This window comes from Cololabis saira, chromosome 5 (assembly GCF_033807715.1).
Source record: "Cololabis saira isolate AMF1-May2022 chromosome 5, fColSai1.1, whole genome shotgun sequence".
NCBI lineage: Eukaryota > Metazoa > Chordata > Actinopteri > Beloniformes > Belonidae > Cololabis > Cololabis saira.
In genome coordinates, this window is record NC_084591.1 from 47,153,085 (window position 1) to 47,171,367 (window position 18,283).

Genomic DNA, 18,283 nt, shown 5'->3' on the forward strand with positions numbered 1-18,283 from the left:
CCAGAATGTATGACATTTTAGTTTTTTTAATTGCGTGACAGAAAATCTAAATATTCTAATTTTCTGAGACAGTCCTGTAGCTACATTCCACCACCTGTCACTCATCCCATATTATAGCGTTCATAAAATATTTGAATCCCATTCAATTCACTCTGCAATTTCTCCCGTGCCTAATCTTTTTCCTTCGCAGCCACAGCTGTGCTATTTTTCTACAGAAAGATATGCTCAGATTCACTATATTACTGCAATAGGAGCTCTAACTTTAACCACGAAAAGTAATATTTCTTATGTTAAATGGCCTTTGCCATCGTGAATCATGGTTACTGAACTGATGACGGCTCTTTGTGGTCGCAGCACATGCTCTTAACTTTTAACATACTTTTAATTATTGTCGACAAAGTAAGCTCAGAAAAACAAAATGATTTTCTGAGCTTCTCATCTCAGGGTTTGTCAACCCGAGTTTTTTTAACAGAGTTTGTAAGACCTTCTCTCTCAAATGGGGCCCTGATCTTCATATTTTATGTACAGTTTGCAGACAGAATCTTATGCCTGTATCTCCAACAATTTCGTTCGTTTGTTTTCGCTTGTTTCGAACATCAACAAGAAAAAAGACAAGAAAACAAGGAAAAAGGAAGGGATTAGATGGTGTTGCGATGGCTTCCAGTGCAACTGTGAGAAACCTTGGTGTTATTTTCGATCAGGATTTGTCGTTTAAACCATATGTCAATCAGGTTTGTAAAATAGCGTTTTTCCATCTCCGTAATATTGCAAAGATTAGGAAAATCCTCTCGTAGAGTGATGCAGAAAAACTAGTTCATGCGTTTGTATCTTCTAGACTAGATTACTGTAATGTGTTATTAGCAGGATGTCCAAGTAATTTGCTGAATAGGCTCCAGCTGATCCAAAATGCAGCAGCACGAGTACTGACAGGAATTAGCAGGAGAGACCACGTCTCTCCAGTGTTAGCGTTCCATTGGTTACCCGTAAAATTCAGAATCCAATTTAAAATTTTATTACTTGCGTATAAAGCCCAAAACGGCTTAGCTCTGCATTATTTGCAAGACCTGATAGTGCCTTATGTTCCTGTCAGAGCTCTCCGTTCTCAGAGTGCAGGTTTACTCGTAGTTCCTAGAGTATCCAAATGTAGATTTGGAGGGCGGGCGTTCTGCTATCAGGCACCACTACTATGGAACCAACTTCCAATCTGGGTTAAGGAGGCTGACACCACATCCACCTTTAAAACTAAACTTAAAACATTTCTGTTTAGTAAAGCCTATAGTTAGTGTTTAGTAAACCTCTAGCTGGTGTTGGTAAATCTCTAGGTAGTGTAAACTTTAGTGTGTCAGAGTCGCTCCTGTAGTTTCTTGTGCTGGCCCCCCCTTCTCCTTCTCCTCCCTTTTCTCTCTTTTGTCCATGTTGCAGCATCCTTTGCCAGACACCGGAACCTGCAGTGTGGGAGTGAGGGGGGCAGGGTAACGGCCCCTTTTGGGCGGGGGAGAAGGTTCGTCCCTCAAGACTCCTCTCCCTGGCCCTGCCCCCTTTTCAACCTTTCCCCGACCCTGCACCCCAACCTGGGACTTGATGATTGGGCCGGAGCTTCGGGAGCTGCGTGCTGGCCTGCGGTCCCCACCCCTGGTCATCCCGTTGCTGCTTCCACCTGCCTGCTGTGCTGTTGCCGTCCCTGACCCACCAGTCTGGCCCTCGGCAGGAGGGTCCCCCCTTATGAGCCTGGTCCTGCTCAAGGTTTCTTCCCTCCTAAAGCGGAGTTTTTCCTTGCCACTGTTTGGCTTAAGGTTTTTCTCCCACTAGGGGAGTTTTTACCTGCCATTGTTTATGTAATTACTGCTCGGGGGTCATGTTCTGGGTATGGGTCTCTGGAAAGCGTCTAGAGACAACTCTGTTGTATTAGACGCTATATAAATAAAATTTAATTGAATTGAAAAACAAATCCAGGTTACATTCCACCACATAAAGAAAAAAACAAAATCAAAACACATATTTCAAGTTACATGTTCGAAAAGGAGTGGGAGGAAAAATAAACGTATTTAATCCCACCCCCTTTCCACAACTAAACATAAATTATATGTCTGTATTTATTTTTTATACTATACACTAATTTGTATAAATATATATCATTATTTACAAAAATAACCTGTTTAATTCAAGATGTAAGCTTGGTCATAAATCTAATATAACTATGATATAAATATATTACGTATATCTAAGTATATAAACATACAAAGACAACATGATAAATACCAGAACACACACAGCTGCTGATCTTTAAACACAGTCTTCACTTTTATACCTCAAATAAACTATTTCTTTATATTTCTTCTTAAATTGTTTTATGTTTGTACATTCTTTTAACTCCAAATTCAAACCATTCCACAGTTTAATTCCACAAAACTGATGCACAGAAACTTCTTTTTGTTGTACGCACAAATAAAGATTTGAAGTTTAGGTTTCCCCTTAAATTCTAACCCCCTTCCCTCCCAATGAATCATTTCTGAATGTTTATCCGGTAGCAAATGATTTTTTGCTTTAAACATTACTTGTGCAGATTGAAATGCCACTAGATCCATGAGTTTTAGTGCTTTAGACTGTAAGAATAGTGAGTTAGTGTGATCTATGATCTGTGAATTTGCCTCAAGCTCCAATGTATCACACAGAGATTGTGGTGCTTTATGCTGATGGATACAGCCTTGATTCTCCAGCCTGCAGTGAGGTTTACGGTCGGGTTGCAGACGTGTGCTTGGCTCTCTTTCCTCTCTCCACACCGGCAGATTTTCCTCCCAGAGCTTACACTCGTCAACCCAAACTGTTGTGAATGGATTTAAGTTTTGCATGGAACACCTGCTAAAAATAAAAGTTGTGTGCAGATTTTTTCTAAAGACTCAAATTAAGTGATCTGAGGGAGGTGTGGGACATTGAATTTGGATTCAATGACTGCGTTTCCATACATCAATAACCCTTTTCTAACCGGAATATTAGCAAATAATACGGTTGCGCACGGCCATGTAAACACCAATAACTCCTTTGAATAACCGGAATTTGCTTATATTCCGGTTTTTAAAAACCCGAATATGAGCCCTGGGTTACTCCTTTTCTAACTGAATATTGAGTCATGTTTAGCCTAACAGGATATCCCATCAAAAGGAACAGGAATTTGTTTTTTGGCGCATGTTCTTTTCGCAAGGAATCCTGGTTTTTTGAGTCCAGGAAGTTCTTATAAACACGGAGAAACACAAGACCAGGAGGAGACTAATCACTTCATAAATGTAATGAAGGATATGAACATTTCTGCATTTGTAGACGGTAGAAAGTACCGGGATAGAAGATTTACAAGAAGGTGAGAGAAAAGTTGCAAGAAGCAGGATTTGTAGGAACTCCAGACCAGATCAAGCTCCGCTGGAAGACGCTGAAAAAGGAGAACTACAGGGTCGAGAAACAAAACCACTTCTACTGGGCTGTTGATTATCCTCCGTGCTGCTGTTATTGTTGTTGTTTTGGATTTGGATACAGGAAGAAGAAGCGGAAATGACGGGAATTGCGTCATGATGTTCTCCGTGCGTCGCTGGTTTGATCCAGATATCCCAAATGATTAATTACCATGTAAACAGGGATAACCCTGTTTGCTCACGCATGGAAACAGATTATTCCCAATGTTTCAGTAACCAGAATATTGACCTTAACCCCAATTTTGACTGCATGTAAACGTAATCATAGTCTGTGTTGTGTCTGTGTTCTGTGCTTCCCTTGTTGAAACAGCCAACCGGAGCTCTTGCTGGTAAGCTGCTTTTGCAGGTTGCCAGTACCTGTCATGATGACAATCCTTGAACCCGGTGGTGGACAGTCGAGTTGAGAGATACCACCAAGCTAGAGGACCAGCAGGCCCAGCGGACTGCAGCTTTAGTGGCAGCCAAGACAAGAGCTGAAGTGTGGGAGGAGTTCACTGAGGCCATGGGAAGTGACTTTCAACTGGATCCGAGAATATCCTGGCAGGCTGTTGGGCGGCTCAGGCAGAACGCAGTGCTTCAACACTGTGTATAATGGTGGTAGGGTGCTGCTGACCTCAACTGGGGAGGTCACTGGAATGTGGAAGGAATATTTTGATGATGTTCTCAATCCCATGAATACGTCTTCCACAGACCAAGCTGAGTCCGAGGACTCTGAGGTGGGCACAACCATAACTGGGCTTACACTTATATAGCGCTTTCCAGCTGTACTCCTAAATTACACTGTAGACATTTACCCAGGTGGAGGAGTTTAAGTATCTCGGGGTCTTGTTCACGAGTGAGGGAACGATGGAGCGGGAGATTGACAGACGGATCGGTGCAGCGTCCGCAGTTACGCGGTCGATGTACCGGACCGTCGTCGTGAAGAAGGAGCTGAGTCGAAAGGCGAAGCTCTTGATTTACCGGTCAATCTACGCACCTACCCTCACCTATGGTCATGAACTTTGGGTAGTGACCGAAAGGACAAGATCGCGGATACAAGCGGCCGAGATGAGTTCCCTCCGCAGGGTGGCTGGACACTCCCTTAGAGATAGGGTGAGGAGTTGGTCACCCGGGAGGAGCTCGGAGTCGAGCCGCTGCTCCTTCACATTGAGAGGAGTCATCTGAGGGGGCTTGGGCATCTGTATCAGATCCTCCTGGACGCCTCCCTAGGGAGGTGTTCCAGGCATGTCCCTCCTCCCTAGGGAGATGTTCCAGACATGTCCCTCCTCCCTAGGGAGGTGTTCTAGGCATGTCCCTCCGGGAGGAGACCCCGGGAAAGACCCAGGACACGCTGGGCTGGCCTGGGAACGCCTCAGACCTCCAGAGCTGGAGGAAGTGTCTGGGGTGAAGGAAGTCCGGGCATCTCTGCTGAGGCTGCTGCCCCCGTGACCCGGTTCCGGATAAGCGGAAGAAAATGGATGGATGGATGGACATTTACACATTCACACACCGGTTGTCGGCGGAGCTGCCATACAACGGTGCTGGCCTGACAATCGGGAGCAACTGGAAATTCAGTGTCTTGCCCAAGGACACTTGGGTGGACACAGGAAGAACTAGGGCTCAAACCACTGACCTTCAGGTTCCAACTGAGCCAGCTACCCACGGTAGGTCGTTCAAAAACTCCATGGAGATGGGGCTCCTGGGGTGGATGAAGTCTGCCCCGAGTTCCTCGAGGCTTTAGACATTGTGGGGCTCTCTGGGTTGACACGCCTCGGCAATAATGGGTGGACATGCAAGGGTAGTGTCTGGATTGACAGACTGAGGTAGTAGTTCCTCTTTTCAAGAAGGGGTACAGGGGAATGTTTTCCTAGTAAAAGGGAATGGCACTCATCAGCCTCCCTGGTAAGGTCTATGCAGGGGTGCTGGAGAAGAGAGTCTGATCAATTGTTAAACTCCACATTCAAGAGGCAAATTGAAGGTTGTGAACAGACTGTGGAACACTGGGCCGACTCTATAGCTATATCTATGGCATGAGAGTTTGCTGAATAGGTCAACATGTGCGTGCATAGATAGATAGATAGATAGATAGATAGATAGATAGATAGATAGATAGATAGATAGATAGATAGATAGATAGATAGATAGATAGATAGATAGATAGATAGATAGATAGATAGATAGATAGATAGATAGATAGATAGATAGATAGATAGATAGATAGATAGATAGATAGATAGATAGATGTAAGTGGGAGCCTCTCATCAGCCACAATGGCCTTTGCATTGTTTGTTACCCGTCTCTGTACATGCTTTGGAGGCTGGGTAGGCTGGTTGTTGTTACTGTCCTCCTAACAGAGCTCTTTTGTGCCTCAGAATTATTCTCAAACCAGCAGATGATGCATAAAGTTAAAACACTTTCAATAAAAGCACAGTAAAACATGTGGACCATTGGAAGGCATTGATCCTGTACTAAAAGGTGTCCTGTTGGGGGAATGTTTAAATTTGGGTGGGGTCCTATGGGCTTTTTAGTCAACACAAACAGGTTTGATGTGTGTTGATGAGTTGGGAGAGTTGGTCTTCATCGTGGCTGTCCTATGTCACCAATTCAGGTAATAACTTTTATAGACAGAATTTCTAGGCACAACTAGAAATACTGTTTTGTGATGTCTGGGTTTTGTATACACTTTTGGTAGGTGACATGGTCCTGTTGGAGGAAGGAAGGAAGGAAGGAAGGAAGGAAGGAAGGAAGGAAGGAAGGAAGGAAGGAAGGAAGGAAGGAGAAGGAGGGAGCAGGAGGAAATAAGGAAGGAAGGAAGGGAGAAAAGAGGAAGGGAGAAGGAAGGAGAGAGCAGGAGGAAAGAAGGAACAGGAGAATTAGGTCATTTTGACCCAAAGACAGTACAAGGGTTAAGAGGATTTGGATAAAGCCGATCAAACGTGTTTTCCATGTAAACCTCAATTCGGAATTACTATTTTCATGTAAACTCAAAGGAAAATAGTTTAATTCGGAATTATTTATTTCGGAATAATGAATTCCGAATTAAAAAACATCATGTAACGTGGCCATTCAGGAGGAATCTGGAGTATAATTGCTGTTCCTCCACATGGAGAGGAGCCAGTTGAGGTGGTTCTAGCAGGGGGTTCTAGCCTCCAGGAGAAGGCCCCACGGCGGGCCTAGGACATGTTGGAGAGATTATATTTGTGGCCTGGGAAAGGCTGGGTGTCCCCCCCGAGGAGCTGCAGGAGCTGCGTGGGAGAGGGAGGCCCGAGCTTTTCTGCTCAGGCTGCTTCCCCTGTGACCCACACTCAAGACAAGCAGAAGTTCATGGATTGTTGGGGGGTTGATTTATTTTCTGTAATCCTACTCGTGATGGCTCCAGTACCACTTTAAAACATATCTTACACCGTATAATGTGCAGCATTATTTGATTTGATTTGAAGATTTTATTTCGAACATGCATGATAAAAAAGTGTACAAAAAAGTGAAAAAACAGAATACAAATATATATATATATATATATTTGTATTCTGTTTTTGTACAGCACTTCATATAATAACATCACGGATCCACCAACATGCTCGAAACGGAGTAGGATTGAAGTAACCACTTATCCAGTCCTACCCCTGAATCTACATACATTCTTACATATAACAAGACGAGTTTCAATAACTGTTCAATACAGTGATATAATACTCAATTATATGTATATATAAATATAGTCAAAATCAAACAAATCAAAGCAAACAAAAGAAAATGACACAAACGCCCAGCATTTAGTTGTGCTACTATGTATGTATGTATTAATAGAAGTAATTATAATGCATAGTATTAAATTATCATTACTTTACTATAATACTACAATATAATAGAGAACAATAGAAAGCAATGGTATAACAATATACTTGAATAACTATATAAGAGTAGATATGCTGTATATACATTGGTTCATATACTTACCTCCAATTATATACATACAAATTACTATAAATCTATATATGGACATATCTACATATAACTATAAATCAGTATATATTAATAGAGATATAGATACACAAATACTGTACGTACAATACAAGTCAATATATCCATATACATATATCTATATCCATAATATACATCTATATATCTACATGTTTATTCACATCTGTATTTTGAATATAATGTTTCTTTGTATCTTTTTTTAAATTGTGATATGTTTCTACTTTGTTTTAGCTCCAAGCTCAGGCTGTTCCACAGTTTCACTCCATAGGTTGACATGCTTGTAAATCATTAACAATTTATTTATCCTCTTGTGAGTAAAGCTGAAATCAATACTTTGATCAGGTGATCAAAAAAAGTTAAAGCCTTGCCCATGAGCATTGAGAATATATATACTCTAAAACCTTGCAAACCAACTGTGACTGTATTTGTACAGTTAAGCACAGTAAAGCATGATGTAAGACATGTATTCAGTCGAGGTTTTGGGGTTTTCTGATAGTGGATATTTGGTGGTGGTATGAAACGAAGGCAGAGAAGTGTTTGGTAATGCTGAAGCAAAAATATCAAAAGTTTTCTGCAAAAATGTTTAACCATAAGCCTGCATGGGCACACTGAAGATATGTTAATGTGAAGATCAGGCTCATTGCGGTGCAATTATAATGGTACTTTGCTTTTGTCAAACATTTTCTCATCGCTGCGTTGCTGGTGTTGTGAAGAAGGGATGAAAGCTATTTAAACATTTGCGTAAAGCCACACAAGATGTTCACAGCAAAAGCTTGAATCAAAAAGAGTTGATCTAACTTACGACATAAGGTAATTCCTTATCATTCTGCATCTTACTAATGAGCTTTTTTTTGTGTGGTCTGTTCTCTTGGCAGGTTTTTAAGCAGAAATAAATGCATTCCTTTCTGACGAGAAATTACAGCTTCAACTAACTAATTCCATCCCAACCTTGGCTTTAGTGTTGGTTATAAGTTAAGCTCTGTCACTGGGGTTAATTTCATCAGAAGTGATGATTGCCGGTGTGCGCAAATCTGAACTTTGTCTCTTTATTAGAGCCTAATCGACCAGATCAGCATGTGAATCTGTCACCTTTCCTCTTGGATGACAGGCCTGCTTGAGAGCTAATCTCCCTCAGAACCTTGGGAAACTGGGAAATGACCCCGGCACCAGCCGGCTGCACTAACAAGATTTGGGAAAGCCAGTAGTGAGTGGAGGTCACATGCCCTTTTTCCCTCCGAGGTTCCCAGATGGAGGAATTTCCTGTTTGACCAATCAGGTCACCTGGAAGAAACATGGCAGCTAAAGGCTTAATTTTTTTTCAGTCTCCCCTCGTCCAACCAGACGGTCCCTGTTCTGCTCCAGATTTGCACCTCAGCTTCCTTTCCTCTCCCCACCTGCTCACATGTTCTTTCATCATCCTTGTAGCACCCTATAATGTCATAATTTCCTGAAAATGTAATAACGCCTGAAAATATAATAACATTTGCATTTAACTCAATCGAAAATGTAATAAAATCCAATAATGTAATAACTTCGCCAATAATGTAATAAAATATCCTGACTGATATTGTAATAACATTTTTACCAATAATGTAATACCTTATTACATTATTGGGAATTTATTACATTTTCAGGTGGGTTTTTTTTTTTCTCCAAAACTGATAATGTAATACTTGACAAGTAATGTAATATATATGTTCATTTTCAATCCAGAGTTCTACATTTTGTGTTTTAAGTATCTAACAATGTTATATACGCTGGATTTGAAACACCAGAATGACTATTGGGTTAAATTGCAGACTTTGAGTTCCATGTAATAAATTCCCAATAATGTAATAAGGCATTACAATATCGGTAAAAATGTTACAATAGCAGTCAGGATATTTTATTACATTATTTGTGAAGTTATTACATTATTGGGTTTTATTACATTTTCGATTGAGTGAAGTGCAAATTTTATTACATTTTCAGGCGTTATTTCATTTTCAGGAAATTATTACATTATAGGGTGCTACAATCCTTCCTCCATAGCAACTCTGAATGAGCTGTGGGGCAGGAAAACGGGACTGAATATGTGGAAAAACTGAATGTAAAAGAGTCCTGTCACTTAAAGGGGACCTATTATGGCATCTAATACCTATTTTAAACAGGCCTTGAATGTCTTAAAAACAAGCTTTTGATTGTTTTTGCTAAATAAATGAGAAATTCAGCCTCTGAGCCATGTCTTTATCTTCCCAACCTCATTATCTATGCAGGATTCTGAGTGGGCGGGGCTATGATAATGAGGCTCTGTGCTGATTGGCTTTCTGAATGACCTGATACACCGCTACTGAAAAATTGCGGAAGCTCCGGCCGGCGGAGTTAGTTGTGGCCGTGGTTTCACGCATCGGAGGCCGACCTATGGAAATCACATTTTGGTTACGTAACGACGGGAGCAGATTCTTATTGGCTCGTAGATCCACATCACACTGGACGGCTCATCCGGGCGGCTGTACAGACACTGCAGAATTTAGTTGCTTTCCTCCTTCTCTGAGTTGGCAGGCTGAGGGGAGACCACTTTATATATGTTAAAGCAAGAAAAAAACTGTTTTTCATAATAGGTCCCCTTTAAGGTCACATGACGTCAATTGGGTATGGCAAGGTACGGCAGCCGCCACACCTCGGCTTCAGGGGAAAATGTAAATGTTTGTTTTTTAAATAAATTCATGGAATTACTCTGTGTCTATTTGTATTGATTGTTCTATTATTTAATACCTATAAAATAACTACAAATGCAAATCAGAACATGATGGATTTCACTAGGTATTATCTTTCCCAACACTTGTATCCTCCCCCCCATATCTTGAACTGTAATGTCCCAGGGTCCCTGACGACAGTGGTTGCTAGGTCAATCTCGTTTTTAGCGCGCTCTGCAGTGTTACTAACTTACAAGAATGATAAGGAAGCAGGCAACCCTGCAATTTATTTTTCAAAAAAAGAAGGCAAGGATGGGTCCAATGTTGCCCCGGCAGCGGAGGGAGAAGGAGCAGGTAGAGAAAGCGGGAGTCAGGCTATTAATGAGGCTGTTATTAACGAGGCAGGGAGACGGAGACTACATGCATGGAGGCTGAGAACTCGTCCACACTGACTTCTCGGATTGAATCCGGGATGTCCGAGTCCCCACTGATTTCTCGGATTGAAAACTATGGATCAGACCTGGACAGCGATAAGGAAGGCCAGGGCGCGGGTGAGGGCGCAGGCCAGGGTGAGGGTGCCAGTGCTGCTGCAGCGGTGGCAGCACTGGGTCAACCGGCGCAGAGAATTCAATTCAATTCAATTCAATTTTATTTATATAGCGTCTAATACAACAGAGTTGTCTCTAGACGCTTTACAGAGACCCATACCCAGAACATGACCCCCGAGCAGTTATTACATAAACAATGGCAGGTAAAAACTCCCCTAGTGGGAGAAAAACCTTAAGCCAAACAGTGGCAAGGAAAAACTCCCCTTTAGGAGGGAAGAAACCTTGAGCAGGACCAGGCTCATCAGGGGGGACCCTCCTGCCGAGGGCCAGACTGGTGGGTCAGGGACGGCAACAGCACAGCAGGCAGGTGGAAGCAGCAACGGGATGACCGGGGGTGGGGACCGCAGGCCAGCACACAGCTCCCGAAGCTCCGGCCCAATCAGCAAGTCCCAGGTTGGGGTGCAGGGTCAGGAAAAGACTTGTGCTCCGTAATGCAAGCTACAAGCCACCCATGGCCACCTGCAGGACAAAAGAGAGAAAAGGGAGGAGAAGGGGGGGGCAGCAACGGGATGACCAGGGGTGGGGACCGCAGGCCAGCACGCAGCTCCCGAAGCTCCGGCCCAATCAGCAAGTCCCAGGTTGGGGTGCAGGGTCGGGGAAAGACTTGTGCTCCGTAATGCAAGCTACAAGCCACCCACGACCACCTGCAGGTTCCGGTGTCCGGCAAAGAATGCTGCAACATAGACAAAAGAGAGAAAAGGGAGGAGAAGGGGGGGGCCAGCACAAGAAACCACAGGAGCGACTCTGACACACTAAAGTTTACACTACCTAGAGATTTACCAACACCAGCTAGAGGTTTACTAAACACTAACTATAGGCTTTACTAAACAGAAATGTTTTAAGTTTAGTTTTAAAGGTGGAGGTGGTGTCAGCCCCCTTAACCCAGATTGGAAGTTGGTTCCATAGTAGTGGCGCCTGATAGCAGAACGCCCGCCCTCCAAATCTACATTTAGATACTCTAGGAACTACAAGTAAACCTGCACTCTGAGAACGGAGAGCTCTGACAGGAACATAAGGCACTATCAGGTCTTGCAAATAATGCGGAGCTAAGCCGTTTTGGGCTTTATACGCAAGTAATACAATTTTAAATTGGATTCTGAATTTTACGGGTAACCAATGGAGCGACGCTAACACTGGAGAGACGTGGTCTCTCCTGCTAATTCCTGTCAGTACTCGTGCTGCTGCATTTTGGATCAGCTGGAGCCTATTCAGCAAATTACTTGGACATCCTGCTAACAACACATTACAGTAATCTAGTCTAGAAGATACAAACGCATGAACTAGTTTTTCTGCATCACTCTGTGAGAGGATTTTCCTAATCTTTGCAATATTACGGAGATGGAAAAAGGCTATTTTACAAACCTGATTGACATATGGTTTAAACGACAAATCCTGATCGAAAATAACACCAAGATTTCTCACAGTTGCACTGGAAGCCATCGCAACACCATCTAATCCCTTCCTAAGATGCTCTGGACCAAGAATGATAACCTCTGTTTTATCTGAATTTAGAAGCAGGAAATTTCTGGACATCCAGTCCTTGATGTCCCTAAGACATGCCTGAAGTTTAACTAACGGTTCTGTTTCATCCGGCTTCATAGACAAATAGAGCTGCGTATCATCAGCATAACAATGAAAGTGTATGCCGTGATTCTGGATTATACTTCCCAACGGCTGCATGTATAAACTGAACAAGATTGGCCCTAGCACTGAACCCTGCGGAACACCATAACAGACCCTTGACTGTTCTGAAGAAACCTCATGTACATGAACAAACTGGAACCTGTCAGATAGGTATGATTTAAACCAACATAGAGCTGTCCCTTTAATCCCAACAACATGCTCTAACCTGTGCAGTAAAATGCCATGATCTATAGTGTCAAAAGCAGCACTGAGGTCCAGTAGAACCAGTATGGACACTAATCCCTTATCTGAGGCCATAAGGAGGTCATTCGTGACTCGAACAAGTGCTGTCTCTGTGCTATGATGCATTCTGAACCCTGACTGAAAGACTTCAAACAGATCATTTCTATACAAATAGTCACATAACTGGCTTGAAACTGCCTTTTCCAGAATTTTAGACACAAATGGAAGGTTGGAAATTGGTCTATAATTAGCTAAGGTGTCTGGGTCAAGAGAAGGTTTTTTAAGTAAAGGTTTAATTACTGCGACTTTGAAAACCTGTGGTACGTATCCTAAACTTAGGGATAAGTTAATTTGGTCCAGTATTGTCGTACCAATAAGAGAAAAAATATGTTTGAATAGACGAGTCGGGATGGGGTCTAACATACATGTGGTTGACTTAGCTCTATTAACGAGTGAGGTCAGCTCAGGGAGGTCTATAGGATCAAAACAGTCTAGAGACAAGTCAGAGCCTAGGGAAGTCGCTAAAGCTGAAGAAACACCTACAACCGGCTGGTTGATTTCTTCTCTAATTCTCGCGATTTTACTGTTGAAGAAGCCCATAAAGTCCTCACTACTGAGAGCTGCAGGAATGCACGGCTCAACAGAGTTGTGACTCTTTGTCAGCCTGGCTACAGTGCTGAACAGAAAACGTGGGTTACTTTTGTTATCCTCTATCAACGTTGAATAATAAGCTGTTCTGGCTTTGCGAATGGCTTTTTTATATACTATTAGAATATCTTTCCATTCACGATGAGAGTCTACAGACCTACAAGAGTACCACTTCCTTTCCATTTTACGCACGTTTTGTTTCAACATGCGGATATCTGAATTATACCAGGGAGTTAAGCTCCTGTGGCTAAAAACCCTCCTTTTCAAAGGAGCAACTTCATCTAAAGCTGAATGCAACAAATCAGCAGTGTTACTAGCAAGGAAATCAACATCTGCAGAGGTAGAACCCAGGTCACTGGCCTCGACTACATCACTATTTTGCACTGTCGTAAGATAAGCAATGGCCTCCCTAAATTTAACAATAACTTCATCAGACAAACATCTGCTAAAATAATACCTCCTATTTTGCACTTCAACATCAACAAAATTAAATTCAAACGTTATTAAGTAATGGTCGGATAAAAGGGAGTTTACAGGTGACACCAACAGACCATCAGTTTCAACACCGTAGGTGAGAACGAGATCGAGAGTATGATTAAAACAGTGCGTCGGTTTATCCACTTTTTGTGAGATACCCATTGATTCTAGAAGAGAATCGAAGGCTAATTTAAGATTATCGCTTTCAACATCCATATGAATGTTAAAATCACCCACTATGATGAATTTATCTGTGCTGATCAATAATCCAGAAAGGAAATCTGAAAATTCAGACAAAAACTCCAGATACGCACCAGCAGGGGGCCGGTACACTACCACTAACACAACTGGCTTCTCTGATTTCCGGCTCGGAAATTTCAGACCAAGCATGAGGCTTTCAAATGTATTATAGTTGCACTTGGGTTAAATTTTTGTTTGGAGACCGGAGTTATAAATTGCTGCGACTCCTCCGCCTCGACCCGTGCTTCTAGGAATGTGATGATTAAAGTAGCCGGGCGGAGTTGATTCATTCAAACTAACATACTCTTCCTCCTGTAACCATGTTTCTGTTAAGCAGAAAATATCACTCCTGCTCTCTGTAATTATATCATTTACTAACAGAGACTTAGAGCTTAATGATCGTATATTTAGTAGTCCGCATCTAATTTTTCGGTCTGTAATTGGTACCAAATGTGCATTGGTTTTAATTTTTACAAGGTTATCTTGGTTAACGCCTCTATAACGCTGCACCTGGTGAACTTTTGGAGGGCGGGGAACTGCAACCACTTCTATTTTGCTAGGCACCTGGCCAGAGTCGCCAATATCATGTAATCCTACAGTTTTAGAGTCGCTAATTACATAATGCAATCCTACAGTTTTGTTGGCAGGCGTTGGTCCTTGAGAAGCAACAGATGTGTCGCTGAGTGGGGAAAAACGGTTAGACACATGAAGCGGGTGGTGGTGTTCTGTGAGCCCTTTAAGACTACCCTTCCTCCGAACCGTCACCCAGCTGCCCTGCCTGGCCGGCTGCCGGGGAGCTGCAGGGGAGCGGTTACGCTCAGCTGCTACGGGCCGGTCCGCAGAGGATTCTATCGGACTATGGTCTAGTTGGCCAAACCGGACCTCTAACTGACTAAGCCTCGCCTCCAGCCCTGTTAAACTACAGCTCTGCATCCTGGCCTGGACCCTGCATTGTCAGGGGGAGTGTCTAATAACATTGGCCAGATTTCTAGACATAAGAGCTGCACCATCCCGGGTGGGATGAATGCCGTCCCTTCTAATCAGACCGGGCTTTCCCCAGAATGTCTCCCAGTTGTCAATAAAGTCCACGTCGTTTTCTGAACACCACTGAGACAACCAGCGGCGGAGCGAGAGCATGCGACTAAACATGTCATCGCTGGTCAGATTGGGGAGGGGGCCAGAAAAACCTACAGAGTCCGACATGGTCTTGGCGTAGTTACACACCGAGACAATATTCATTCTGGTTACTTCCGACTGGCGAAGACGGGAGTCATTAGCTCCGACATTGATGATAACTTTACCATATTTACGATTACCCTTTGCCAGTAGCTTCAAATTTGCTTCTATGTCGCCCGCTCTGGCCCCCGGGATGCACCTAACTAAGGTCTCTGGAGTCGGCTTCACATGTCTGACTATGGAGTCTCCAATCACCAGGGTCGGTTTCTCAACAGATGTGTCGCTAAGTGGGGAAAATCTGTTAGACACATGAAGCGGGTGGTGGTGTTCCGTGAGCCCTTTAAGACTAGTCTTCCTCCGAACCGTCACCCAGCTGCCCTGCCTGGCCGGCTGCTCGGGAGCTGCAGGGGAGCGGCTACGCTCAGCTGCTACGGGCCGGTCCGCCGCTAGCTTAGCCTGGTTAGCTGAGGAGGCTCTCGGACTATGGTTTAGTTGGCCGAACCGGACCTCTAACTGACTGAGCCTCGCCTCCAGCCCTGCAAATAAACTACACTTTAAGCACTTACCGTCTTCACTAAAGGAGGCAGAGGAATAACTAAACATTTCACACACTGAGCAGGAAAGAGGTGAAGCGGTGGGAGCCGGAGCGGCCATGCTAAGATGCTAACGGAGGCTAACGGACAGAAAATGTATCGGTGATTGGTGACAGTGAAAGTTACGGAAGAGAAAATGAGCGAGTGTTGAAATAAAGACAGTAATGTACCAGATATAGTGCTATTTTACCAGAAAACAGTCTAAGTTTTAGATAAAAAGTCGGGAGAGATCTGAGCCTGCAAACGCCGTGAGACGGCAGCAGCACAGACCGCAAACACCAGGAAGTGACGCGATGCGTGACGCAATACGTTACCCAATGTTGATATCATTATTAAACATCTGTATCCACATAAACTATAAATATATGATAACAATTAATATGGTCATCAAAGGGAAAAATAAAATACATGTCATCTTGATCTTTCAGTGTCTGGACCTGAACCTGAACTAAGAGCCCTAAGAGCTAGCTATGGAGCCCCAACAATTCGGGAAGAGAGAATCTGTGATTAGCCTAAAGTATTCAACTTTTTTAGGCCAATTTCTTTATAAATCCTCATGGGTCTAACACAAGAAAACGATCTTTTGTTTGACAGAACAAAACGTGTGGATCATAGGATCCAGTTATGTGAGGAGAGGAGAGGGGACAGCCATTGAGACCGTGGGCCCCCACCTTGGGCTGGAGGGGGACGCCCGGGTCCACTGGTTGGGGTGGGGAGGCCTCAGGTGGTACGGCCTGCGCCCCTTCTTTGATGAGTGCCTGAGGGGCAGGGCGGCCCCGGATGTGCTGGTGGTGGTCTGCGGGTCCAACCACCTCGGACAGAAGAAGACGGTCCAGCTGGTGGCCGAAATCAAAACGGACCTGGAGGACCTCCACCGGGAATACCCGAAGATGACCCTGGTCTGGTCGGACATCATGGAGAGGCACAGCTGGAGGTGGACCAGGTGGAGATGCGCCCGGCCGGCCAGGGTCAACAAGGCCAGGAAGTGGGTGAACAGTGTGGTCGGGGCTTTTGTTCATGGGTCGGGTGAGTTTTCTGTCGGCCACCCTCAAATTAAATTCAAAACTCCTGGTCTATTTGTGCTCGATGGAGTTCATTTTTCCACTCTGGGAAATGATATTTTTTTAAATGACTTTTTTCAAGCCCTTAAAACCCACTATCAGGTATAGATGTATGGGTTAGGGTTGTTTGTTGTTGTTGTTCATTTCCTTTCTTTTGTTTTCCTTTTCCTTACCTGATAGTGGGTTTTATTGTTTTTTGTAAATAAATTTAAGCCCACGAATAGACCAGGGAAAGTGAGGGTGGCCTTTTTTGTTTGCTTTAACGTCTTGCCTTGTCGTTTTTTTTTTTTTTTTTAAATATTTTTATCCCGGTTTTTTCCCATTTTTACCACCCCGTGCTCCTACCTAAGTGACAGTCCTGGGCATTGCCATCCTCTACCAACCCCGGGAGGGCCCTGCACTGAGCTCAGGTCTCCTCCTTGCCTTGTCGTTTTATTTTTTGATCACACTGTTCACCCCAAATTCTGTTGTTTTAATTTTGTTGTGTTTCGTGTCTTGTAAATTGTTTTTTGTTGTGTATATAGTTGACCTTTTGTTGTTTGTGACCTTGAAGCATTAAAGAAATGCTCATCAAGGAGTTGTTTGTGTTGATATTTAAAAGAGAAAAGAATGACTATGTAGATATGCTTTTAAGAAACACTTGCAAGCGGTCTCTTAATTTTTTTTCCATGACTGTAGATCACTAGCGTAGCCAGAAAAAAGACATTGGGTGTGCCACATTTATTACACCTCCACAAACATTCAAAAGAATGTACCTCTCCATTCCAACATGTTGTGTGTGTTCTAAACATTCTAAACATTCACACATGCTCAAATAAATCAATGACTTAGTCATAAAAAAACACTTTTGCTTGTCTGGTTAGCGCGCTCATGTGATCTACTAAGAGTAATACGCTACAAACTGCAGTAGTTTAATAAGGCTTTTGCGCATAATCGTTTCCGCCATGGAGAGTGTGCAGAATAAAAATGTGATCCAAGTCCGACACATTAATAGAGAGGGACAAATAAACATATTGTGGAGCTACAACAGAGGAAATATGGGAGATTATCTGAGCACGTAAAAATGTGGTTGGTAGAACAAGAAGAGAAGAGAAGATGGGGAGATACAGGCCTATGCAGCAAAAAACAAAACAAGAGTTTAGTTTATAAACCCCCCCACCTCTGGTCATCCCGCTGCTGCTTCCACCTGCCTGCTGTGCTGCTTACGTCACTGACTCCCCCAGTCTGGCCTTCGGCAGGAGGGTCCCCCCTTATGAGCCTGGTCCTGCTCAAGGTTTCTTCCCTCCTAAAGGGGAGTTTTTCTTGCCACTGTTTGGCTTAAGGCTTTTCTCCCACTAAGGGAGTTTTTACCTGCCTTTGTTTATATAATAATTGCTCGGGGGTTTATGTTTATGTTTATGTTCATGTTCTGGATCTCTGGAAAGCGTCTAGAGACAACATCTGTTGTATTAGATGCTATATAAATAAAAATAAAATTGAAAATTGAATAAAACCTCAGTAAACGAGGGGGAGCTGCTC

At 43.3% G+C, this 18,283-nt stretch overlaps 1 protein-coding gene across 1 annotated transcript; it reads right to left on the reverse strand.

The window, feature by feature from the left end:
• Positions 1–14,200: 14,200 nt before the first annotated feature.
• On the reverse strand, positions 14,201–16,007 carry LOC133444821 (uncharacterized). The gene is made up of 2 exons (XM_061722722.1): positions 14,818–16,007; positions 14,201–14,499 (listed from the first exon to the last, which is right to left on the reverse strand). The coding sequence occupies exon 1, from the start codon at positions 15,763–15,765 to the stop codon at positions 14,890–14,892; it is 876 nt and encodes a 291-aa protein (XP_061578706.1). The 5' UTR covers positions 15,766–16,007; the 3' UTR covers positions 14,201–14,499; positions 14,818–14,889.
• Between the last annotated feature and the right edge of the window lie 2,276 nt (positions 16,008–18,283).